The 19,388-nt window shown below is 34.3% G+C and overlaps 3 protein-coding genes across 3 annotated transcripts; all 3 read right to left on the bottom strand.

Annotated features, from left to right (window-relative positions):
- Positions 1–1,722: 1,722 nt before the first annotated feature.
- On the bottom strand, positions 1,723–3,810 carry LOC150029073 (uncharacterized). Its single transcript, XM_090297919.1, has 3 exons — positions 2,699–3,810; positions 2,386–2,401; positions 1,723–2,268 (listed from the first exon to the last, which is right to left on the bottom strand). Exons 1-3 carry the CDS (start codon positions 3,808–3,810, stop codon positions 1,723–1,725), a joined length of 1,674 nt encoding a protein of 557 aa, XP_090154045.1.
- Positions 3,811–5,248: 1,438 nt separating this feature from the next.
- Positions 5,249–7,081, bottom strand: LOC137809259 (uncharacterized). Its single transcript, XM_068610394.2, has one exon. It carries the CDS (start codon positions 7,079–7,081, stop codon positions 5,249–5,251), a length of 1,833 nt encoding a protein of 610 aa, XP_068466495.2.
- A 6,706-nt stretch (positions 7,082–13,787) lies between these two features.
- On the bottom strand, positions 13,788–18,026 carry LOC137811056 (3-hydroxy-3-methylglutaryl coenzyme A reductase 1). The gene is made up of 4 exons (XM_068612636.2): positions 16,975–18,026; positions 16,550–16,731; positions 16,119–16,465; positions 13,788–14,402 (listed from the first exon to the last, which is right to left on the bottom strand). Exons 1-4 carry the CDS (start codon positions 17,832–17,834, stop codon positions 14,160–14,162), a joined length of 1,632 nt encoding a protein of 543 aa, XP_068468737.1. The 5' UTR covers positions 17,835–18,026; the 3' UTR covers positions 13,788–14,159.
- Positions 18,027–19,388: the final 1,362 nt, after the last annotated feature.

The following is a 19,388-nucleotide window of genomic DNA, read 5'->3' as shown; positions in this document are numbered from 1 at the left end:
TTGTAAATAACTTGTAAATAATCTTAATTTTCCCTTTAATAAACACACATAACAATTACAAAATACTAAACATGTATTTAATTATATTAATCATTAATAGATTTTAAACGAAAATAACATATTAATTAAAGTTATAGTCTGTAATTTTTTTATTATACAAAAACGAAATATATCAATATTTATTGTACTAAACCAACTATTTACACTTTATATTTTTTAATCTAAATTTAAATTTTCTAATGATCTAAATTTTTAATTTTTTAAAATATTAATAAATTTTCATAAATATTTATATAATAAATAATTATTATTATTATTATTGGGTTTCACCTAAATACATGTTTATCTCCATTTGAGACAATCACTAAATACATGATGATATATCAACAATTATATAAAAAATTATGATATTATTTTCAACCCAAAATTTTAAAGTTACCTGTTTACAATATTTGTCTTCATTTGAGTCGATCACCAAAATAAATCATTAACTCTTATACCATGCATTAAGACTTTTCTAGAAATATATAAAAAAAAATTAAACATTTACTAATAATTATCAATGTTTTAAATATGTCATAATCAGTATATTAATATATGATTTTTTTTATCATTGTTATTCCAGTAGTCTAGAATAATTTTCTATTAGCAAAAAGTAAATTGAATAAAAAAAATGTTATAAGTCGCATATTAATATTATGATTATTTTTGTCAAGGTCATTCCAATAATTTGAAATCTGATTCTAACTGTCCCATTAAAAATAGGTGAGTTTTTTATTTGCTTAATCCAACTTATATGGATAATGCCAAACTTGTTTTTTTTTTAAAGTGAGATGAGGTTGAGTTGATCCACAAATATCAACTTGGAATGGATTGAAGTATACTTGTGGATCAAGTATTATCATGTATATTTATTTGTTTATTGTGTAACTTTCGGTCGTTCAGAGCCGATCGGTACACTTGTCTCAGGTTCGAGGGCGTTGGTAGCCGAAGAGTCGTAAAAGGTGGATGAGATTTCTAGGTAATGCTCGACAGTTGGCGCCATTAAATGTGCAGCAGAGACCTGAGGTTTGGCATAGGCGCCATTCAGGTGTGTACTGTTTCATCTAACGACTTCAATGGTGGAGATCTCGTGTCGCTTCGTGTGCCGGATACGTTTAAGTTATAATTCTAACCGAACGCTCGGTTAATTAATAATTAATATTAATTTCTAACCAAAGTTGGGAAATAACGTTTACGTTATAATTCTGACCGAGCGCTCGGTTAATTAAATATTAATTTCTGACCAAAGTTGGTAAATATATTTAATTTATCATTCTAACCGAATGTTCGGTTAATTAATAATTAATATTAATTTCTGACCAAAGTTGGAAAATAACGTTTAAGTTATAATTCTGATCGAACGCTCGGTTAATTAAATATTAATTTCTGACCAAAGTTGGTAAATAACGTTTAAGTTATGATTCGAATAACATTTAAGTTATGATTCTGACTGAACGATCGGTTAATTTAATTAATAATTAACATTATTAATTTCTGGCCAAAATTGGTGAATAACATTTAAGTTATGATTCGAATAACATTTAAGTTATGATTCTGACCGAACGATCGAGCGTTTTGTGGAGATGAGTTTTTTAAGTGCCTCGTTAAAACCTTCTCAGTCGAAAATCCTCCTTAGGGATAAAACGACCGAGCGAGGAAAGAGTACACTGTTTTCATTTATCAGCTGTAATAGAATTTGAGATGCGTGGCATTCCACGTTCTCGGTATAGATTTTCCTGACAAATATTCTAAGTAATACGCTCCGCCGGTTGTTGTGTCGGCAATACGGAATGGTCCTTCCCAATTACTTGAAAATTTGCTACCGTCTTTCCGAGCGTCGCTAGGCATGCGCCAAACAAAATCTCCTTTTTGAAAACTCCGTGGCTTCACCTCTGAGTTATATCTTCTTGTCGCTCGTATCTTGCATGCTTCTTCACGTATTTTCCACTTGTCTCTTAGTTCATTGATGAGGTTGAGGCCGACCAGTAAGCTCTCTTTGTTGAGGTTCAGATCCAACGTTTGTCGTCGTAATGAGGGATCGCCTATCTCGATCGGAATCATGGCTTTGGTGTCGTATGTCAGACTGTAAGGTGTTTCCTGAGTCATTGACTGAGGGGTACACCGATAGGCCCAGAGAACTTCCAAAAGTTCTTCAGTCCAATTTCCTTTGGCTGGACCAAGTATCTTCTTCAGCTTGTTAAGAAAGACTTTGTTTGCGGCCTCGGCCTGATCATTGGTTTGCGGATGCTCGACCAAGCTCGTAACATGTTTGATGTGGAGTTTGTCATAGAATTCTGCTAGCCCTCACTCGGTGAACTGTCGATCGTTATCTGTGATAATAACCTGAGGTAGGCCAAACCTGCAAACAATATTCTTCCACACAAAATTTTGGACATTCCGGGCGGTAATGGCCGTTAAGGGTTCGACCTTGATCCATTTGGTGAAGTAATCGATGCCGACCAACAAAAATTTACATTGCCCTTTGCCATGTGCGAAGGGTCCAATAATATCCATCCCCCACTTCACGAAGGGCTAGGGAGACAAAATGTAATGTAAGTTTTCTGGTTTTTGGTGTGGTAGGGTGCCAAACTCTTGACATTTTAAACATTTCTGGACGTACTCGGTGCAATCTCCTTGCACGGTCGGCCAGTAATACCCGGCTTGCAATACTTTAGCGGCCACAGTTCGAGCTCCAGAATGGGTTCCACATACTCCTTCGTGCAGTTCAGTCATCACAAAAGTGACTTGTTCAGGGTTAAGACACTTTAGGAGTGGACGGGAGTATCCTCTCCTATAGAGGTCTTGGTCAATGAGTATGTACCTGGCGGCCTGTTGCTTCATCGTTTTTTCTAAGTGTGGGTCACATACTCCTTCAGTCAAGTATTGCTTGATGGGAGTCATCCAGTTAGGCAGAGTATCGGTTGCCATGCATTCTTCAGCACCAACACTTGGTTTGATTAGAGTCACGTGTATGACCGACCAATGGACTCCCTTCTGTTTGACAATAGCCAATCTTGAGAGAGCGTCCACCCGAGTATTATTCTCCCTCCGGACGTGTTGGAACGAAATTTCTTCAAACCTGCTTAAGAGATTTTTTACAAAGTGGAAATACTGCTGAAGTAAAGTCTCCCTTACCTCATATTTTTCTGTGAGTTGTCCAACGACTAGGCGGGAATCGCTCTTACAAATTAGAGTAGTTATTTCTAATTCGATTGTCAGGTGTAGACCAACAATTATTGCTTCATACTCGGCTTGGTTGTTTGATGTTTTAAATTCAAACTTCATGGCTTGCTCAATAACAATCTCTCCTGGTCCTTCAAGTACAACTCCTGCCCCGCACGAACGATTGTTCGAAGAGCCGTCTACATACAACGTCCATCTGGATGTCTTCTCTTCGATCGGATAAGGAGTGAGTTCCGCTGTGAAATCAACAAGTGCTTGGGATTTAATGGCTCCCCTGGGTTGGTATTCGATATGGAACTCTGATAATTCAATCGCCCAACCTATCATTCGTCCGGCTAAATCAGGTTTGGTGAGGATCTTCATAATGGGATAGTTAGTTTTAACTATGATCCGGTGATTTTGGAAATACATCCGCATCCGTCGTGCGTTAATGACTAAAGCCAATGCGACTTTCTCCACCATTTGATATCGGACCTCCGCACCGTGCAACACTCGGCTAACGAAGTATACTGGTCGTTCTTCTGTTTCAATTTCCTGCACAAGAACAGAACTTACTGCTTCGTTGGAGACAACGAGGTAGACCATGATGGGGCTCGCGTGTGTTTGGTTTCTGGATGACCGGGGGGGATGCCAGAAATGTTTTGAGCTGGAGGAAATTCTGTTCTTATTCATCTGTCCATTCAAACTTAGTCGTTTTCTTTAACAGTTTTATGATGGGTCTCGTTCGTTCGGTAAACTTGGGTACGAACCGAGACAATGATGTAAGACGACCGATCAGTCGCTGAATCTCTTTGAGTATGCTAGGACTTCTCATTTCTGTAATAGCCTTGCATTTTTCTGGATTAGCCTCTATGCCCCGATGGGTGAGCATGAAACCTAAGAACTTTCCACCTTCTACACCGAACGCGCACTTTTCCGAGTTTAAGTGCATGCGATATTTACGCAAGGCCTGGAAGACTTCTTTCAAATCTGAGATATGTTGTTCGCATGAGTCTGATTTAACAACAATGTCGTCAACATACACCTCCACGTTCTGTCCGATCATATCATGAAAAACATAATCCATTAGACGCTGGTAGGTAGCTTCGACATTTTTTAGGCCGAATGGCATGACCTCATAGAAAAAATTGTCGAAATCTGTTCTGAATGTTGTTTTCTCTCGGTCGCGATGGTGCATCTGTATCTGATTGTATCCTGAGTATGCGTCGAGGACACTTAAGATTTGGTGCCCGGCCGCGCCCTCGACCAGTCGGTCAATAGTAGGTAAAAGATATGAATCCTTTGGGCATGCCTTGTTAAGATCTGTGTAATCTACACACATTTGCCATTTGTTATTTGCTTTCTTGATCATTACTACGTTGGCCAACCACGTTGTGTAATGGGCTTTCTGGATGAACCCAGCCTGCACCAGTTTATCAGTCTCCTCTCGTGCGACCTTGCGTCGATCTTCGTCCAATTTTCTTTTCTTTTGGGCGATTGGTTTAGCTTCTTTATATATGGATAAACGATGAATGATAACATCCGATTTCACCCCTGGCATATCTGTAGCAGTCCAAGCAAAGAGATCAACATTTTTTTATTAATGTCTTACCGATTGCTTCTCGGTCGTCTTGCTTGAGGGATGTTCCCATGTGTGTTTTACGGTCTTTGTCACGAAGGAATATGGGTTGAAGATCTTCCCCTGCCTCCATTCGAGGATCATTCAGTCGGGGATCTAGGTCGACGAGAGCAACCAGGTGCCTTCTAGAAGCTCTTCCTCTAGAACGCCTTTTCGGTGATCGACCTCTTCGGTTTGGGGATCGGTCGGTCGTTGTGGTATAGAGCCTTCGGGTTGGCTCGACCTTCAAGCTGGCCACATAGCATTCTCGTGCAATCTTCTGATCTACATGCGTTGTGGCAATATCTCCATTGACCGAGGGGAATTTCATGGTCAGGTGGGGGGTTGAAACAATAACCTTAGTCTGTTGATAGATGGACGACTTAGTAAGATATTGTACAAGGTATTGGAGTTGACCAACTGGTATCATATGTTGATAGTCTTGCTGAGGTAATTGTCGCTGAATGTAGTGAATAAGTCAATGTATCCCCTTGTGTCGACCCTTTCTCCCGAGAATTCGACTATCTGTTCATTGTAAGGCTGTATTTCTGCCTCTGAAATCTGCATTTTCTTAAATGTCTCACAATATAAGATGTCGACCGAACTGCCTTTGTCTACAAACACTTTGGCAATTGCAAACTTATCAATTTCTACGGTTATGACCATGGGATCGTCTTGAGCGGGATCAATTGCGGTGAAGTCGTTGTCCGTGAATGTGATTGGTGGTATATGCGGTCGACGATGTGTGGAGGCCGAATGGACGGACTGAATCGCCCTTAAATGTTTCTTCCTTGCCGAATTGGAGCATCCTCCACCTGCAAAATCACCTGCTATATAATTAATCTCTTGAGGGGGTAGGCCGAGCGACACGGGCCCGACAATTGTGTTGATAACTTCACGAACTTTTTGTTTGGTTCGGCTTCTACGCTCAGGATTTTCACTCCGAGGCCTTGTCCGTATGATTGGACTTTTGCTTCGTTTTCTTCTATTTGTGCGACGATGATCATCGCGGGTTCGGTCGTCTCGTCGTCCTGAACGTTCTCGGGAGTCGATGTCACGTTGGGGCGATCTAGGTGTAGGCACGGTCGTCTTCACAAACTTGCGAAGATGACTAGCTTGGACAAGTTCTTCTATTTTGTCCTTCAATGCTTGGCAACCTTCGGTCGTATGACTGTAGTTGCGGTGGTATTGACAACGTTTAGCTGTATCGGTGTTGGGAGGTGTTTGTGCTTGTTTTAATGCTAGGATCAATTCAGTTTGCCAGGCTTCGTCCAAGATCTTCCCCCTCGGTATGACCAAAGGCGTATAATTGTGGAAGCGCGGACCTCTATTGGGGCGATATCGGTCTCGGTCGGCCGGTACTACTGGAGGACGAGTGCCCTTGTTTCTTTTTGTGTTCTCAACATGTGTCTTCCTATGATAATCAACATGCTCTTCAATTTGCATGAATTTTGTGGCTCTTGTTCTCAATTCGTCCATACTGTACAGTGGTCGCTTGATAAGGCTTTCTGTGAATCGCCCGGGTAGTATGGCCGAAACCAAATGGTGCATTGCTATGTCCGAATTCAAATTGCGTATCCCCATACAAATTTTACTGAACCTGTCCATGAAAGCTCTCAAGGACTCTCCTCTTTCCTGTTTGACATTAAGAAGGGACATGGAGGACGTCCGATGAGGCCTGCTCGTGGCATACTGAGTAGTGAATTTCAATTCCAAAACATCAAAGCTGGCAATGGAATTAGGGGGGAGATCAGTAAACCATCCAAGTGGCCCTTCCCTGAGCGACGTGAGAAAGACTTTGCACCACACCGTCTGATCAATCATGTAGAGAGTCATCTGCGTTCTAAATATATTTAGGTGTTCGTCTGGATCTGTAGAACCATCACAGAGGTTCATGGTTAATCCTCTCCATTTGCTGGGGAGAGGTGTGGCTATGATGTCATACGTAAAGGGATGGCCCCTTGGGTTTGCTACTCTGTTAGGGACAACATGTTTTACGCTTTGATTGGTCTGGTGGACCAATGACGTGTGAGGTACCGTCTGGGCTAATACTTTTGTTCCAGATTGATGTGGTGGTGGTGTGGGTGCTTGTGAGTGTCCTTCACGTTTAGATTGTTCGAGTTTTTCTAGTAACCTTCTGTTTTGCTCCTTTAATTGAGCCATTTCTTCTGCTTGTTGTTGTCGCTCCTCTTCCTGCTTCCTCCTTTCCTCCTCCAGACGCAATTGGTCTGTCACCCCTTTCTGAAGCAACTCCTGCATATGAGCCTAGAGAGTCTGAAGCATCATCATGTGTTCTTTCGCTACGTTATCATTGTTGGTGTTGTTCACTATTGAAACCATCTTCGCTTGTTGGAATCCTTAGGTATGGGAAAAGCGTTTACTCGGGCCCTACGGTGGGCGCCAATTGTACCTGTGTGGATGTTGACCCACGTCGATACACAATTGATGTCGTGCTATAGTTGTTTAGTTCTTCGAGTCTTTCTTCCTTCTCGCGCACGTTCGTCCGGTCGGTAGGGGTACCTGCGATTGCACTCCGATGCTCAAGTCAATGCTAGTGTTTAGTTAAGTTCTTTTGATCTTATGAAAAACGTACATTTCCCCCTTTCAGAAATTCCTTTTGTAGGTTGACTTGGGCCTTAGCTCGTGTGGGCCATGATGGAGGAGGGCCCAAGCTCACCACACGATGAAAGCCAAGCCTCCAAGACTAGACGGTCTAGCCTATAATGAGGAGCGTCTAGTCTCAAAAAGGAGTGTCTAGCCCATGAAGAGGAGCGTCTAGGCCATGATGAGGAGCGGCTACATAAGGAGCGTCTAGGCCATGATGAGGATTCCTTCTAGACCGTCTAGCTTCACATACACATGGGTCAAAGCTACGGTTTTGGGAAGATAAGACCTTTGTAATTGTTACATAAAGGCCCATTAGGGGTGCTTAGTAATTAGAGTAGTGTAGAAAGCATATTTGTGTGAAACATTCTAGAAAGACCATGGAGGGGGTGAGCATAAAAACTAGACACACCCCTCCCCATGTGCACCCATGTGCCATGTGCACCCATGTGCTTCACATTTACATTTCATTTGGCTAGCATTAGGGTTGCATTATGGTCCTCCTTAGCCTATAAAAGGAGGAGCCTACACCTTGTATTTTCAAGTTTAATTGAGTATTGTTATGCTGCCCATTTTGTGCACTAGCTTTACTTCTCCTAGAAATCTAGGCTATAAACTTCACTCCTTTCACCTTTCTCCATAGAGCTGGCCGAACCTCTCTAACCCATACTCATCATGCACCTTCAAAGCCATCACAACTCCTAGGAGGGCTTTGTTTCACTCACCCATTGCTTCCGCATCACATTTTACTACTTTGATTCAAGAAGAACACATGAAAATGCCATCAGGCCAAGTAACCAATTGCTAGAGACACGCTTAGTGGTCTCTGGGTCGTGTATGGTGGTTCCCTGGTATTAAGGGAGTGCTCTGCGAAGTATCTTTGACTCATTCAATGATAGTTACAACCACTGACTTGCCACGTATTATCATGTTTATTTATTTGTTTATTGTGCAACCTTCGATCGTCGCGAGCTGACCGGTAGAAGTATAAAAATAAAAATGGAATGAAATAAAAACTGAAAATCAAAACATCTTTTCATGAACCTGATTAACTGAATGTTTTGGTGAATGCGTGGCTTAAATAATATCCTTCCATTATTTTCTTACACTCCAGTAAGCGCTTAATTAATTTGGTCCACGTTGCCGACGTGATTTCTAAGTTTATCTGCTTGGTTGTTTCGTAGTTCCTCCCCAAAAATTTAAAAATATTCATCATTGTTTCAAAATATATAACAAATATTAATTATGCTCACCATCTTCCTTTTTCACGTAATATTAAATAAATGCATTTTAACTTTTTAAAATAATAAATATATTGTTTCTAATTATTTAATTTTTGTTTTACAAGGTAATAAAATAATTTGGCAATTTGTAAGAGAATATAACATTACTCGTTTAAACACACGAAAATGTCGACACTCCCTTTATAAGCTTTCACGTCAACTAAGCAATTAAGGATGTGAAATCAAACGCTCTATAAATTAGTGGTTGTAGCATTAAGTTATTGATTAATTAATAGCATCAACATTGCAAAACCATTCAATAATCCTTCTAATGACAAGACTCATCCACGTATTATTCAATTTTAATGCTACTTGTACCTATTTAATGTATTTTTTTATAAATTTTAATTCTCTTTTATTATTATAAGAAAAATGTTATTATTAACTAATTTAAACACACAAATAATTAATTGTTATATTAACACTACAAGAAAAAATGGTTTTAACAATGATTTATTTTTACACTATCCAGGGTTAAAATCTTTTCCATCATGTCTAATGATTCTCCTAACTTCTCGCTTCCATCGTAGACACACTATTCTCCAGGACAGGCTCAATGTCCGTCGCCGACAGTTTTAACAAGGAATCACAATTCAACCACACTTATATCTATTATATCTAAGGAGAAGAAATACTAAATAAGGCACCATCTTCTTCTTACTCCAATGTTGTTTCTTCCATCACCTTACTGTCCCAATTTAAATATATATCATAAATAATTGTATTATCTATTAGATGTGGGTTTCAAAGTCATGTGTGTTATGAAATAATTATTATACATATTTTAAAATAAAGACCTTAATTTAAAATATTCAAAATTATGAGAATTAAATATTAACATACTTAAAAAGACTAGGAATCATATAAACCAATTATCATTAATCATAAAAAAAAATATATGCCTGTTGAAATAGTTATTATCCAAGATTAGTTGTTGATATACTTATTATCCAAGGTTATTTTGCTGAGTTTTTAAAATAAATTTTTAAAGCTTTAGAAAACTTATTTGTAATGTAAAGTTATACTTTCAAAATTTTAGAGAATTTAGTTATAAAATATATTAAAACTATGCAGTTTTTAATTATTTATTTATAAATAGAATTAATTATATTTGTTTATTGAAGTTTGAAAAATCTGGAGTGTTTTATTGAAGTTCTACAATAAATCTCTAAAATTTAACGAAGGTTAAAAAAATCTCCGTTATTTTGCTGAGATTTTAGAATTTATTTTTTGAAATTTAATGAAGGTTAAAACAACCTCAATTATTTTGCTAAGGTTTTAGAATAAACCTTTGGAATTTAACGAAGGTTAAAAAACCTTACTTATTTTGCTGAAGTTTTGAAATAAACCTTTAAAATTTAAAGGTTATAAAATTTTTCTTTATTTTGCTGAGATTTTTGAATAACCTTTAGAACTTAACGATGGTTAAATAACTTCTATTAAAACTCTTTTTTCTTGTAGTGTAATAAGTTATATCTTATTTTATAAATTAAAAAAAATTATGGATATTTAAAATTTATATTATTAATAAAAAATTGTAAAATATTTTTTAAATTAATATCTAGTTATCAAATTTTAACTATTAACTACTGTATATTCTAAATTAGTTATTTATTTAATTTAAAATATAAAATAATTAATAACTAAAAATTTAATTAGATAATAATTTAAAAATTACATTATAAATTTTTAATAATAATAAAAAATATTTTAGATATTAATATTTTTTTAATTTATAAGATAATATCTAATTTAATTAATATAATGATTAATTATTTTTTATTTTTAAATTAATATCTAATGATTTTCTTTTACATACAAATTACTTTAAACAATATTTTTTTACCATAGAATAGATCCTTTAATTCCATTAAGAACGTTTTTATCATAATATTTTATTAATAACCTATTAATTTATATTTCCTCAATTCCTTTTTCAAGGTTGAATTTTTAAAAAATATTTCTATTTAACTATTATCTTTAAATTTAAAATAATAATTTTCTTTTGTTACTTTTTATCTTTTTTCCTCAGTATGTGTCTATTAGAATAGATATATTTATTCATTATTTTCCAATTTGATCTCATCATATTTTCTTGAAACTTGAAGATTCGTTGACTTTGAGTAATTAATGGATTCAATGGTCACGTAGGAATTTAGACATATAGATTATGGAAAGTAAGATTGACTCACATTTATTTATTGGTAACATTCCAACCATAGTGCTACTCAAAGTCTACCACCTTCTCTTCACTTCACTTTCAATATAAAAAAAAAAAAGTTTCATTATCTCCAATTATAGGACATTTGTTTGCAATTTTTTTTTACCTTTTTTTCTAACTATCTCTTTCATAAATTAATTATTCGCTAAAATACTATTAATTTAGACTGATTATGTAACTAAATTTATAAATATGTTATTGATTTTATATCAATTTTTAAACAGTCTTTCATTATTTTTTCTCATTGAAAACATATTTTTGTAACAGAAGATTGCTTATATAAGTATCCACATTATTCACTTGCGCTAATGATAAAATTCGTTAAATAAACAAACTTAACTTAAATTTTGTACTGGTAGTCTCTATCCTGAGATAACTTTTGGGACATAATGTTAAGCTGTCTTTATTGACCATATTAAATACTAAATTTGAATCATTAAAACCTTATAAAGTAACGTTACGCTAATTAAGTATGGTGAACTCCTAATGAAGGAAACTTAATCTCAACCTTGAAAAGAACCATCGATTATATAAATATAGGATTCTGGATTCAGAAGAAGATTCTGAGCTCTAACAGTTATAAATAACTACATATTAAATGGTTCTGTCTTAATTATTAATTAAACTGAATTGTATTGTGTAGTGATTTGAGGTGGTCTGAATTTCCCAACAGGTCATTGTTAGGAACATAAGAAAAGTATTTGTACCAGTTTGGAATGGCTTGTTTAATCAGAGCATCCACAAATAGTGAAACAAAGAACACTGCACAAGGTTAGTGGGATGAGGTACTATTCGCAATTCCATGTCTCAGTTTCTCTTTTGGATTTTTAGTAGCGAGCACAAAGTCATCAAAATCTTTTCTCCATTTATTTAATGATGCGATCTACTCTGAAAATTTGATATAGTAGTTAAAGCTCAACTGCAAAATAGATGTGATTACGAAATTGTCGCATGTTCAAGTTTGAACATGCCCAAAAAGACGTTTACGGAAATCTCTAAAGATGGAGGAATATGAATTCTATTGAAGTTTTGTAAACAGAAATCTATCCAACCTGTGAATGAAATAATTATCCACCATGTAAATTATGTAAACAGAAACTATTGAAATTAATATATTACTTACATTTCTTAATCAACTCAAAATAGTATGGCTAAAAGATAAAAATAGTATCAACTCTTAAATGTTTGAAAAATAAATAAGGCCAAAATAGCCCAACAGTGTAAAGCAGCGATGATTCACTATTCAGTTTAATACTTTCCTGATAAAAGAAAAATCAGTTTAATAAGTCGTATCTAGTACAACTTGCTTAGAAAATTTCTACAAGTTGATTATAGTTTGGTAGCAAAAAAGTTGTTGATAAATGTTCAGAAGAATTTATGTAAGTACTTATATATCTTGAAAATGAGTTGTTTTTAATTGGGATTCAATACACCTAAACTTTCTTATGCAAATATAAAAGATATTAAAATTTAATTATTTCTTATGAAATCAAATCTCAAACCTGAGATAATAATGTATAAATTAAATTAAAAGAGAGAATTGAAAAGATAAAGAGATTTTAATAATTTTTTTATCAATAATAAATGAATAAAATTAAGGAGATAATTAAAGTATCCCAAAAAAGATTTTAATAATAGATATACTTCAGTATTAGTATCGAATAAATTATATATATATATATATATATATATATATAATTAAGCCGTGCAGGTTGAAATTATTTAGTGAAAAGTATTAAAAAAAATTATAATGATAAAATAGTTTATGTAAATAATATAATATCTTTCAATTAAATCTGTGTTCCTACATATCATTCTATCTTTCATGGTTTATTCTCGCATATTTATTAAGAGTTGTGTGAAAATTTGAGAGAATAAATGTATGAAAAATTGAGAGAAAAACGTGAAGAAATAAATTTGTTTAGATTAAGATTTGTTAAAGTTGATGTTTTAGAAAAATATATTGAAGTTTGTAAATAGTGTGATAGTTACGAAGAAATTTTGAATATTTTTTAAATGTGTAAAATTTAAGTTTATAAATTTATTTTTATTTTAAAATTATTTGAATAATGAAATATGAAGTATAGATTTGAGTTAATTGAATTTTTTTTAAGATTTAAATAATATATATTTATTTATTTTATAATTATTAATAATATTATTATATAAAATTATTTTTTTATATAAATAATTATATATTTTTATTGTGTTATAATTTATTATTATTATTATTATTAATCAATGATTATTTTTAATTTTATTATTATTTTATAAATTAATGTTAAATATTATTGTTTTAATATTTAATATTTATGTTATTAATATTAATAATATTTTAGCATTATAAATATATAAATATATGTATATTATTATTTACTATTATATATATTATTATAGTTAACTATATTGTAAAATTTATATATATATATATATATAATGAATTATGTATAATATATAATCCATTATTTATATAAATTTTATAATTTAATTAATTATTTTAATTTTATTATAAATATTTATAATATTTTTATTCTTATTATAAATATTTTTAATATTTTATTTTATAATTAATCTGGAATAAAATGAAAAAATCATGAATGCTGCATAAAGACATGCAGCTTTCTCTGAGGGAACATAATTTTAATTGTTCACACAAATCCGCTTTCCCATACTTTGTCACACACATATATTAATGGATATCCAGATAAGTGATATGAGTGGTCATCCCTCTTGTAAACAATCTTCCATTGAAAGAAATAGAGGCTTAGTGTGATTTTAAGGTGCCTAATATCTCACTTTCCCATTTATTTATATAAACACCGATCAACTCTAAAAGGACAAATTAAGCCCAACATAATAGAGAGCATAACACAGCTAAATACATTATAAAGAAAAAACACGACTGAAAATATGACATGCTTGATACATTTGCTTTAGAAGACTGACACAAGACATACTAAGGGTGAAAACTTTTTTTTTTCAAATGCTAAAAAAAGAGTAACTTAACTAAGTCTTATTCATGTCTTGTTCAAACCAGAAACAAAACAGATAAAACACTCCTATGAATGGCCACGGGACATTAATGAAGTCGTAATTTCCCAACCAACAACACAATTAATTGTCCTTTTGATGCTATTATTAATGATAATACAGTTGCAACCTTGGACAGCTTTTACTATTGACGATAGAATTTGAGTTAATTTGTTGCAATGTGATGGTGGAAGGTAAATTAGGAGACAACTTTGGAGATATCCTTGGTAGACCTGTTGTATTTCATGTGGCTATTCACAAGCTGGCCAGCTGAAATTGCAGACATGAGTGAGAGTTCCCCGGCGAGGACTGAACCAGCTACTATGGTTGCTAGTAACCTAGAATTTGCACCAGGGGAGTCTTTGCTCGCACCCTTAACCCCTAGTAAATTAAGACAAGCTGACTGAGACGCCAGTTGTGTGCCCCCTCCAACTGTACCCACCTGCACCATTCTTCAACTCTCAGGGATCATAATCAAATACTTTCCTCATTATAACCATCATGACCCTCACACTTGCAAACCTTTTCATCATTAAATACAACATCTTACCATTTTTATCATTTTTATACTTCGGTTAATGATATATTAATAATTTACATTTTTTATATAATCACATTATAATTTTTAATATTTTTTATTATATATATTTAATTCTAAAGAATTGTATACTAGTATGTTTTTATAATAAAAATCGTATAAAATGCTAAAATCAGAGCAAAGGGATCCAATGGAATATGTAATATGTGTCACTTGGTTGACGACTTACATGTCACCTTTTTCTAGAGGAGTGACAACTTGCATGTACAGGAAACAGAGGAATTAAACAAAAACCAAGTTATGTTCACCTCATTTAATTGTTTTTATCAATTTAATTTAAAAAAAAAAACTATTTTTCGAAAGCAATTATTATCAAACATGAACTGACATTAGCATGTCCTTCTCTCTACACGTGTCGAACAAGCGTGGTGTTCTATACAATGTGTGATTGCCCGCCAGAAAAAAAAGAATAAAAGTTTGATACAAAATAAAAAGATTCTGAAGACAATATTAGTGAGACTTTGTTGTTTGGACTAGATGAGTTAAAGTGAAGGAATATAAAAAATTTAAAATAAGATTTGAAACTATTTACATATTAGATGGAAAACCAAAAATATGTAAAAAAGGGAAATATATTTTGTTGTTATTAATACTTTTATTTCATACTTTGAAGAACATAATCTATGTGGAAAATATAATATGTACTTATTTTTTCTTTTGAAAGTGTCACGTTTGTGAATTAAGAGAGGAGAACAATTTCCGCTGAACAAGCTCCTCTTTCCACGAGGCTAACAAGGGTTGAACAATACTTTTGTAGACAAGGATTTGGTGATATCACCTTTCTTTGACTGTATATGTATTACGGGTGGATTGATACACAGGTGAGTACTAGATGCTAATGTGGAGAACAAAAAAGAGACACCAGAGATTTTTTTTAAAGGGAAATCATAGGTTACGTCATCTTAAATACAACCACTTAATAACTCACTATATTATTATTTTAATAATATTTATTTTATATTTTAATTTAGATTTTTTTTCAGAAATTAATTTCTTCTTCTACTTTATTTATTTTCTAATTAAATAAAGAAACAACAGTCAACAGTATTACTGATTTTGTGTAGTCACCATTTTAGCTTACATGTGTCACTTTTATGTACACTTCAGCCCCCTTACACTTTCTACTTTCTGCATTTTTACACAGATACGTCACTCTGCTCAGCTCTTTCTTTTGTTTGTTTGTGCACCATGCTTAAAAAATAAAGTATCCAAGATACACAAGAGGTGTTTATCTTGAAGCATTTGTTCTTATTTTTCATTTTCATTTTCATTTAAAATTAAATCTTTCTTTACTTCTTTTTCTGCATTCGTGTGATTGCGTGTCTTTCTCATGCAAAGCATGCACTACTTTTTTAAATATTTTTATCATCATAACAATTCTCACACTATAAAAAAGAATAATAATGTTTCTTCTTCTATTTCTTAGTTTCAATTTTAAAGTTTGTGTCTCTGTTCATTTAATTTGTAACCAACGAAGAAGCAGGATCTATTAAATAAAAAGTGAGGGCTAACATATATATTAATTAAAGAAGATTATTAAAAGATAATAAGATTGATTACCTCAATGGAAGGCATGGTGACAGAGATGTGAAGGTCCTTGGCGTCGTTGACAGCTTCCATCATAGTTATGCAGTGAGAACTCTCCACATTCTGAGCAGGATCCTGTCCAGTGGCCAAGAACACTGCAGAAACGATGTTACTAGCATGGGCATTGAAACCACCAAGAGCACCCGCCATAGCTGAACCGGTAAGGTTCTTCAACATATTAAGCTCCACCAAAGCCTCCACGCTAGTTTTCAATACTTTATTGACCACCTCCTTCTTAATAACAGCCTCGCACACCACCGACTTCCCTCGCCCCTCAATCCAGTTCACCGCCGCAGCTTTCTTATCCGAACAGAAATTCCCTGATAATATAATAACAACATCATCTCATCACTTTCACCCTATTCATAAAAAAACCAAACAAGTTTTAGTGTTTAATTACTTACCAGATATCCCGAGAACATCCATGTCAGGGAAGTTGCTCTGAAGAAAATTAAGTACGTTTTGAACTCCTTTCGAAACCATGTTCATCCCCATGGCATCCCCTGTACTGCAACTGAATCTAATATACAGATTCTTCCCTGCTATTGTTGCTTTTATGTCCTGCAATCTCGCAAACCTGCTTGACCTACACGTGCGTATATAACACACCAACGGCTTATTAAACGATATTCTTTTTACTTTTATTTACAAAAATATTAATAAAAGGTATATATATATATCGTTCAAATTTGTGATTAAACTCACACTGAATTTAGAGTAGAGACCTTCACTCAAATTGATCACATGTTCGGTTGTGATTAAAAAATGATACAAATTTTATAAAGGAGAAAAAAAAAAACAGAATTTGTTTAAGTGAAAGTTAAATTACTTGTTGAAAACGACGGCAAGGGAATCGAAGTTGAGAGGATCTTCGAGGAAGAACTTGAGCTGAGAGGCGCGTTTGGCGGAGCCGAATCGAACCACGGGGGCTCTGGTCATGGCGTCACGGAGGAGCATGGAGGAAGCTCCGCCGGAGAGGTGAATGGCCTTGCAGCCTCTGTTGGTGCTGGCGACCAAGCACCCCTCGGTGGTGGCCATGGGAATGGTGTACTCGTTCCCGTCGAGAAGAAGCGGTCCGGCGACGCCGACCGGGATCTGAACGAACCCGATCGGCAACTCGCAGCACTGCCCCAGAATGGAGTCGTAATCGAAGCCTTCGACGGGGAGGCCCTGGAGGGACCTTCCGGTGATGCTCTCGACCGCCTCGCGGCGGATCTCGGCGGCGCGCCGGCAGTCTCCGAGGCGGGACTCGAGGGAGTAGGAGGGGACGGAGCCGGAGACGACGGCGAGGACGAGGTCGCGGTCGTCGTGAGGGAGCGGCAGCGGCGTGGGGATAGGTGGGTCGCAGGGTTTGGGAATGTGGAGGTCGAGGTCGTCGTCGGGGGAGGTACGAGAGTTAAGGAAGGGGTGGAGGATGAAGGTAATGCCGAAGAAGGCCATTAGGTAGACGAAGGAGGCGATGAGGGAGAGGATGGCGGCCATCTCGGAGAGCGTGACGAGGTGGAGGGGGGTGGAGGTGCGGATCTTCTCGCGCCATCGGTGGAGGAGGAAGTAAGCGACGGAGAAGAAGAGGGTGAAGAAGAGGGCGTTGGTGAGGTGGGAGTGGGCGTCGTTGTTTGGATTAGAGTCGGGTTGTTTGAGGGGTTCGCCGGCGGGAGAGGAGCGGTTGGGTCGCCGGCGAACTTCCATCTCTCGGGATAAAATAGGGGAGGAAATAGAATCCGGAAAGGAAAGAAGGGAAGCGCGAGAAGGTGTTGGATGGTTGAAACAAAATGCGGACTCTGAGAATCCTTTTTATAGAAATCAAGCCTCGCGGCACATCATCTCACCTCACCAACGATTTCGCTCCTCTTCTTCCTCATTTTTTCACTTCCCCAACTCAACCTTTTTTAATACTTTCCTTAATTTTTATTTTTCAAATATATTCATTTATTACTAAAGCTTCCCTTCTAATTCTTATTTATTACCCATTAATAATATAATTATCTTCACGCCATATAGATAATTCATTTTCTAAATAATTAATACATCACTAAATAATCTGTACATGTATTAAATACTTTTTTTTTTCTCGTGTGTATCCATTCATTCTCGTTTAGTATCTACCGTGTGATGATAAAAGGTAAAAAACATTCACTTAACAAATTAATAATATTTTAATTAAAAATTTATTTAATTTTAAATATTGTTATATTATTATACTGTGGTGTTAAATATACGTGTTTAGTATATCTAATAACAAACAATTTTTTTCCTTTTAAAAAATGGATTTAGACAGAAAGAACATTGATCATTATCCACACACAAAATTTATGTAAGAAACTAGTCTGAAATAATTATTTTTTTTTAATTTTAAATTTAGTGTAAAATATTTTTAAGACAAATAAATGCACATACTTATTGAGATTTACAAACCAGTATAAATTATTTTTTAATTATGTTTATTCTTTTTCTCGTAAAACATTTTACTCGTTTATATTAATTTTTATAGTTTTTAGAACTTATTTTGTAAGTTAAACATATATTAATTTTTTATTTATTTTACAAGTGAACTTGTTATTGTTGATAAAGATTATTGCGTTTTATTCAATACTTGATTTAGATTTTATATTTATTTTAAATGTTAATAATCTATTAAATTGTTATTTTGCTTAGTTTTTAATGTTATGAATTGTGATATAATATTTATTTAATAGTTTTTTTTATATATTATTAAATTATTAATGATACTTATTAGTATTCAGGCATATAAAATATTAATGATTAAAAAAATATTAAGCGTTTTCCTATTAATTATAGCTTCCATATGCCTCCTTTCACATTGCGTAACTTGAATAGTATTATTTTCGTCCAAAATTTGCATATACTTTGTTATATTTTATTTTTCTATTTCTTTATGTTGCGTTATTTACTTTATTTCACATTTTCTTTTTTTTCGGTGTTTATACGAATATTAAGTAAAAATAACAACATTTTCCCTATCTCAATAAACCAAAAACCAACCACCGATCACTTGTACTCATTGTACATGTTCTTCTACAGTGTGAATGGGGTCGTAACATTCTTTGAATCGCCGCCTAGGAAAAGGATGTGTATCCAAGTTATTATAAACGTTTACCTAATTTTGGATGAAAAAAAAAGAGTAAGAAATAATAAATATAATAAGTGGTATTGTTTTTACAAGTTCTTAACTGAACTTAATTACAACTCTCATTTTACTTAATCTCTATTGCTATATTTTAT

This window comes from Phaseolus vulgaris, chromosome 2 (genome assembly GCF_051622355.1).
Source record: "Phaseolus vulgaris cultivar YP4 chromosome 2, ASM5162235v1, whole genome shotgun sequence".
In the NCBI taxonomy this organism is placed as follows: domain Eukaryota; kingdom Viridiplantae; phylum Streptophyta; class Magnoliopsida; order Fabales; family Fabaceae; genus Phaseolus; species Phaseolus vulgaris.
The sequence above is the reverse complement of the archived record's forward strand: the minus strand, read 5'-3'. Positions and strand labels throughout refer to the sequence as shown.

Coding starts and splice junctions, on each gene's coding strand:
- LOC150029073 (XM_090297919.1), bottom strand. CDS start 3,810: ATGGTCTACCTCGTTGTCTCCAACGAAGCAGTAAGTTCTGTTCTTGTG.
- LOC137809259 (XM_068610394.2), bottom strand. CDS start 7,081: ATGCAGGAGTTGCTTCAGAAAGGGGTGACAGACCAATTGCGTCTGGAG.
- LOC137811056 (XM_068612636.2), bottom strand. CDS start 17,834: ATGGAAGTTCGCCGGCGACCCAACCGCTCCTCTCCCGCCGGCGAACCC. Junction 16,732..16,974: donor CTTGCCGTCGTTTTCAACAA/GTAATTTAACTT, acceptor ACGCACGTGTAG/GTCAAGCAGGTTTGCGAGAT. Junction 14,403..16,118: donor TCACCATGCCTTCCATTGAG/GTAATCAATCTT, acceptor AGAATGGTGCAG/GTGGGTACAGTTGGAGGGGG.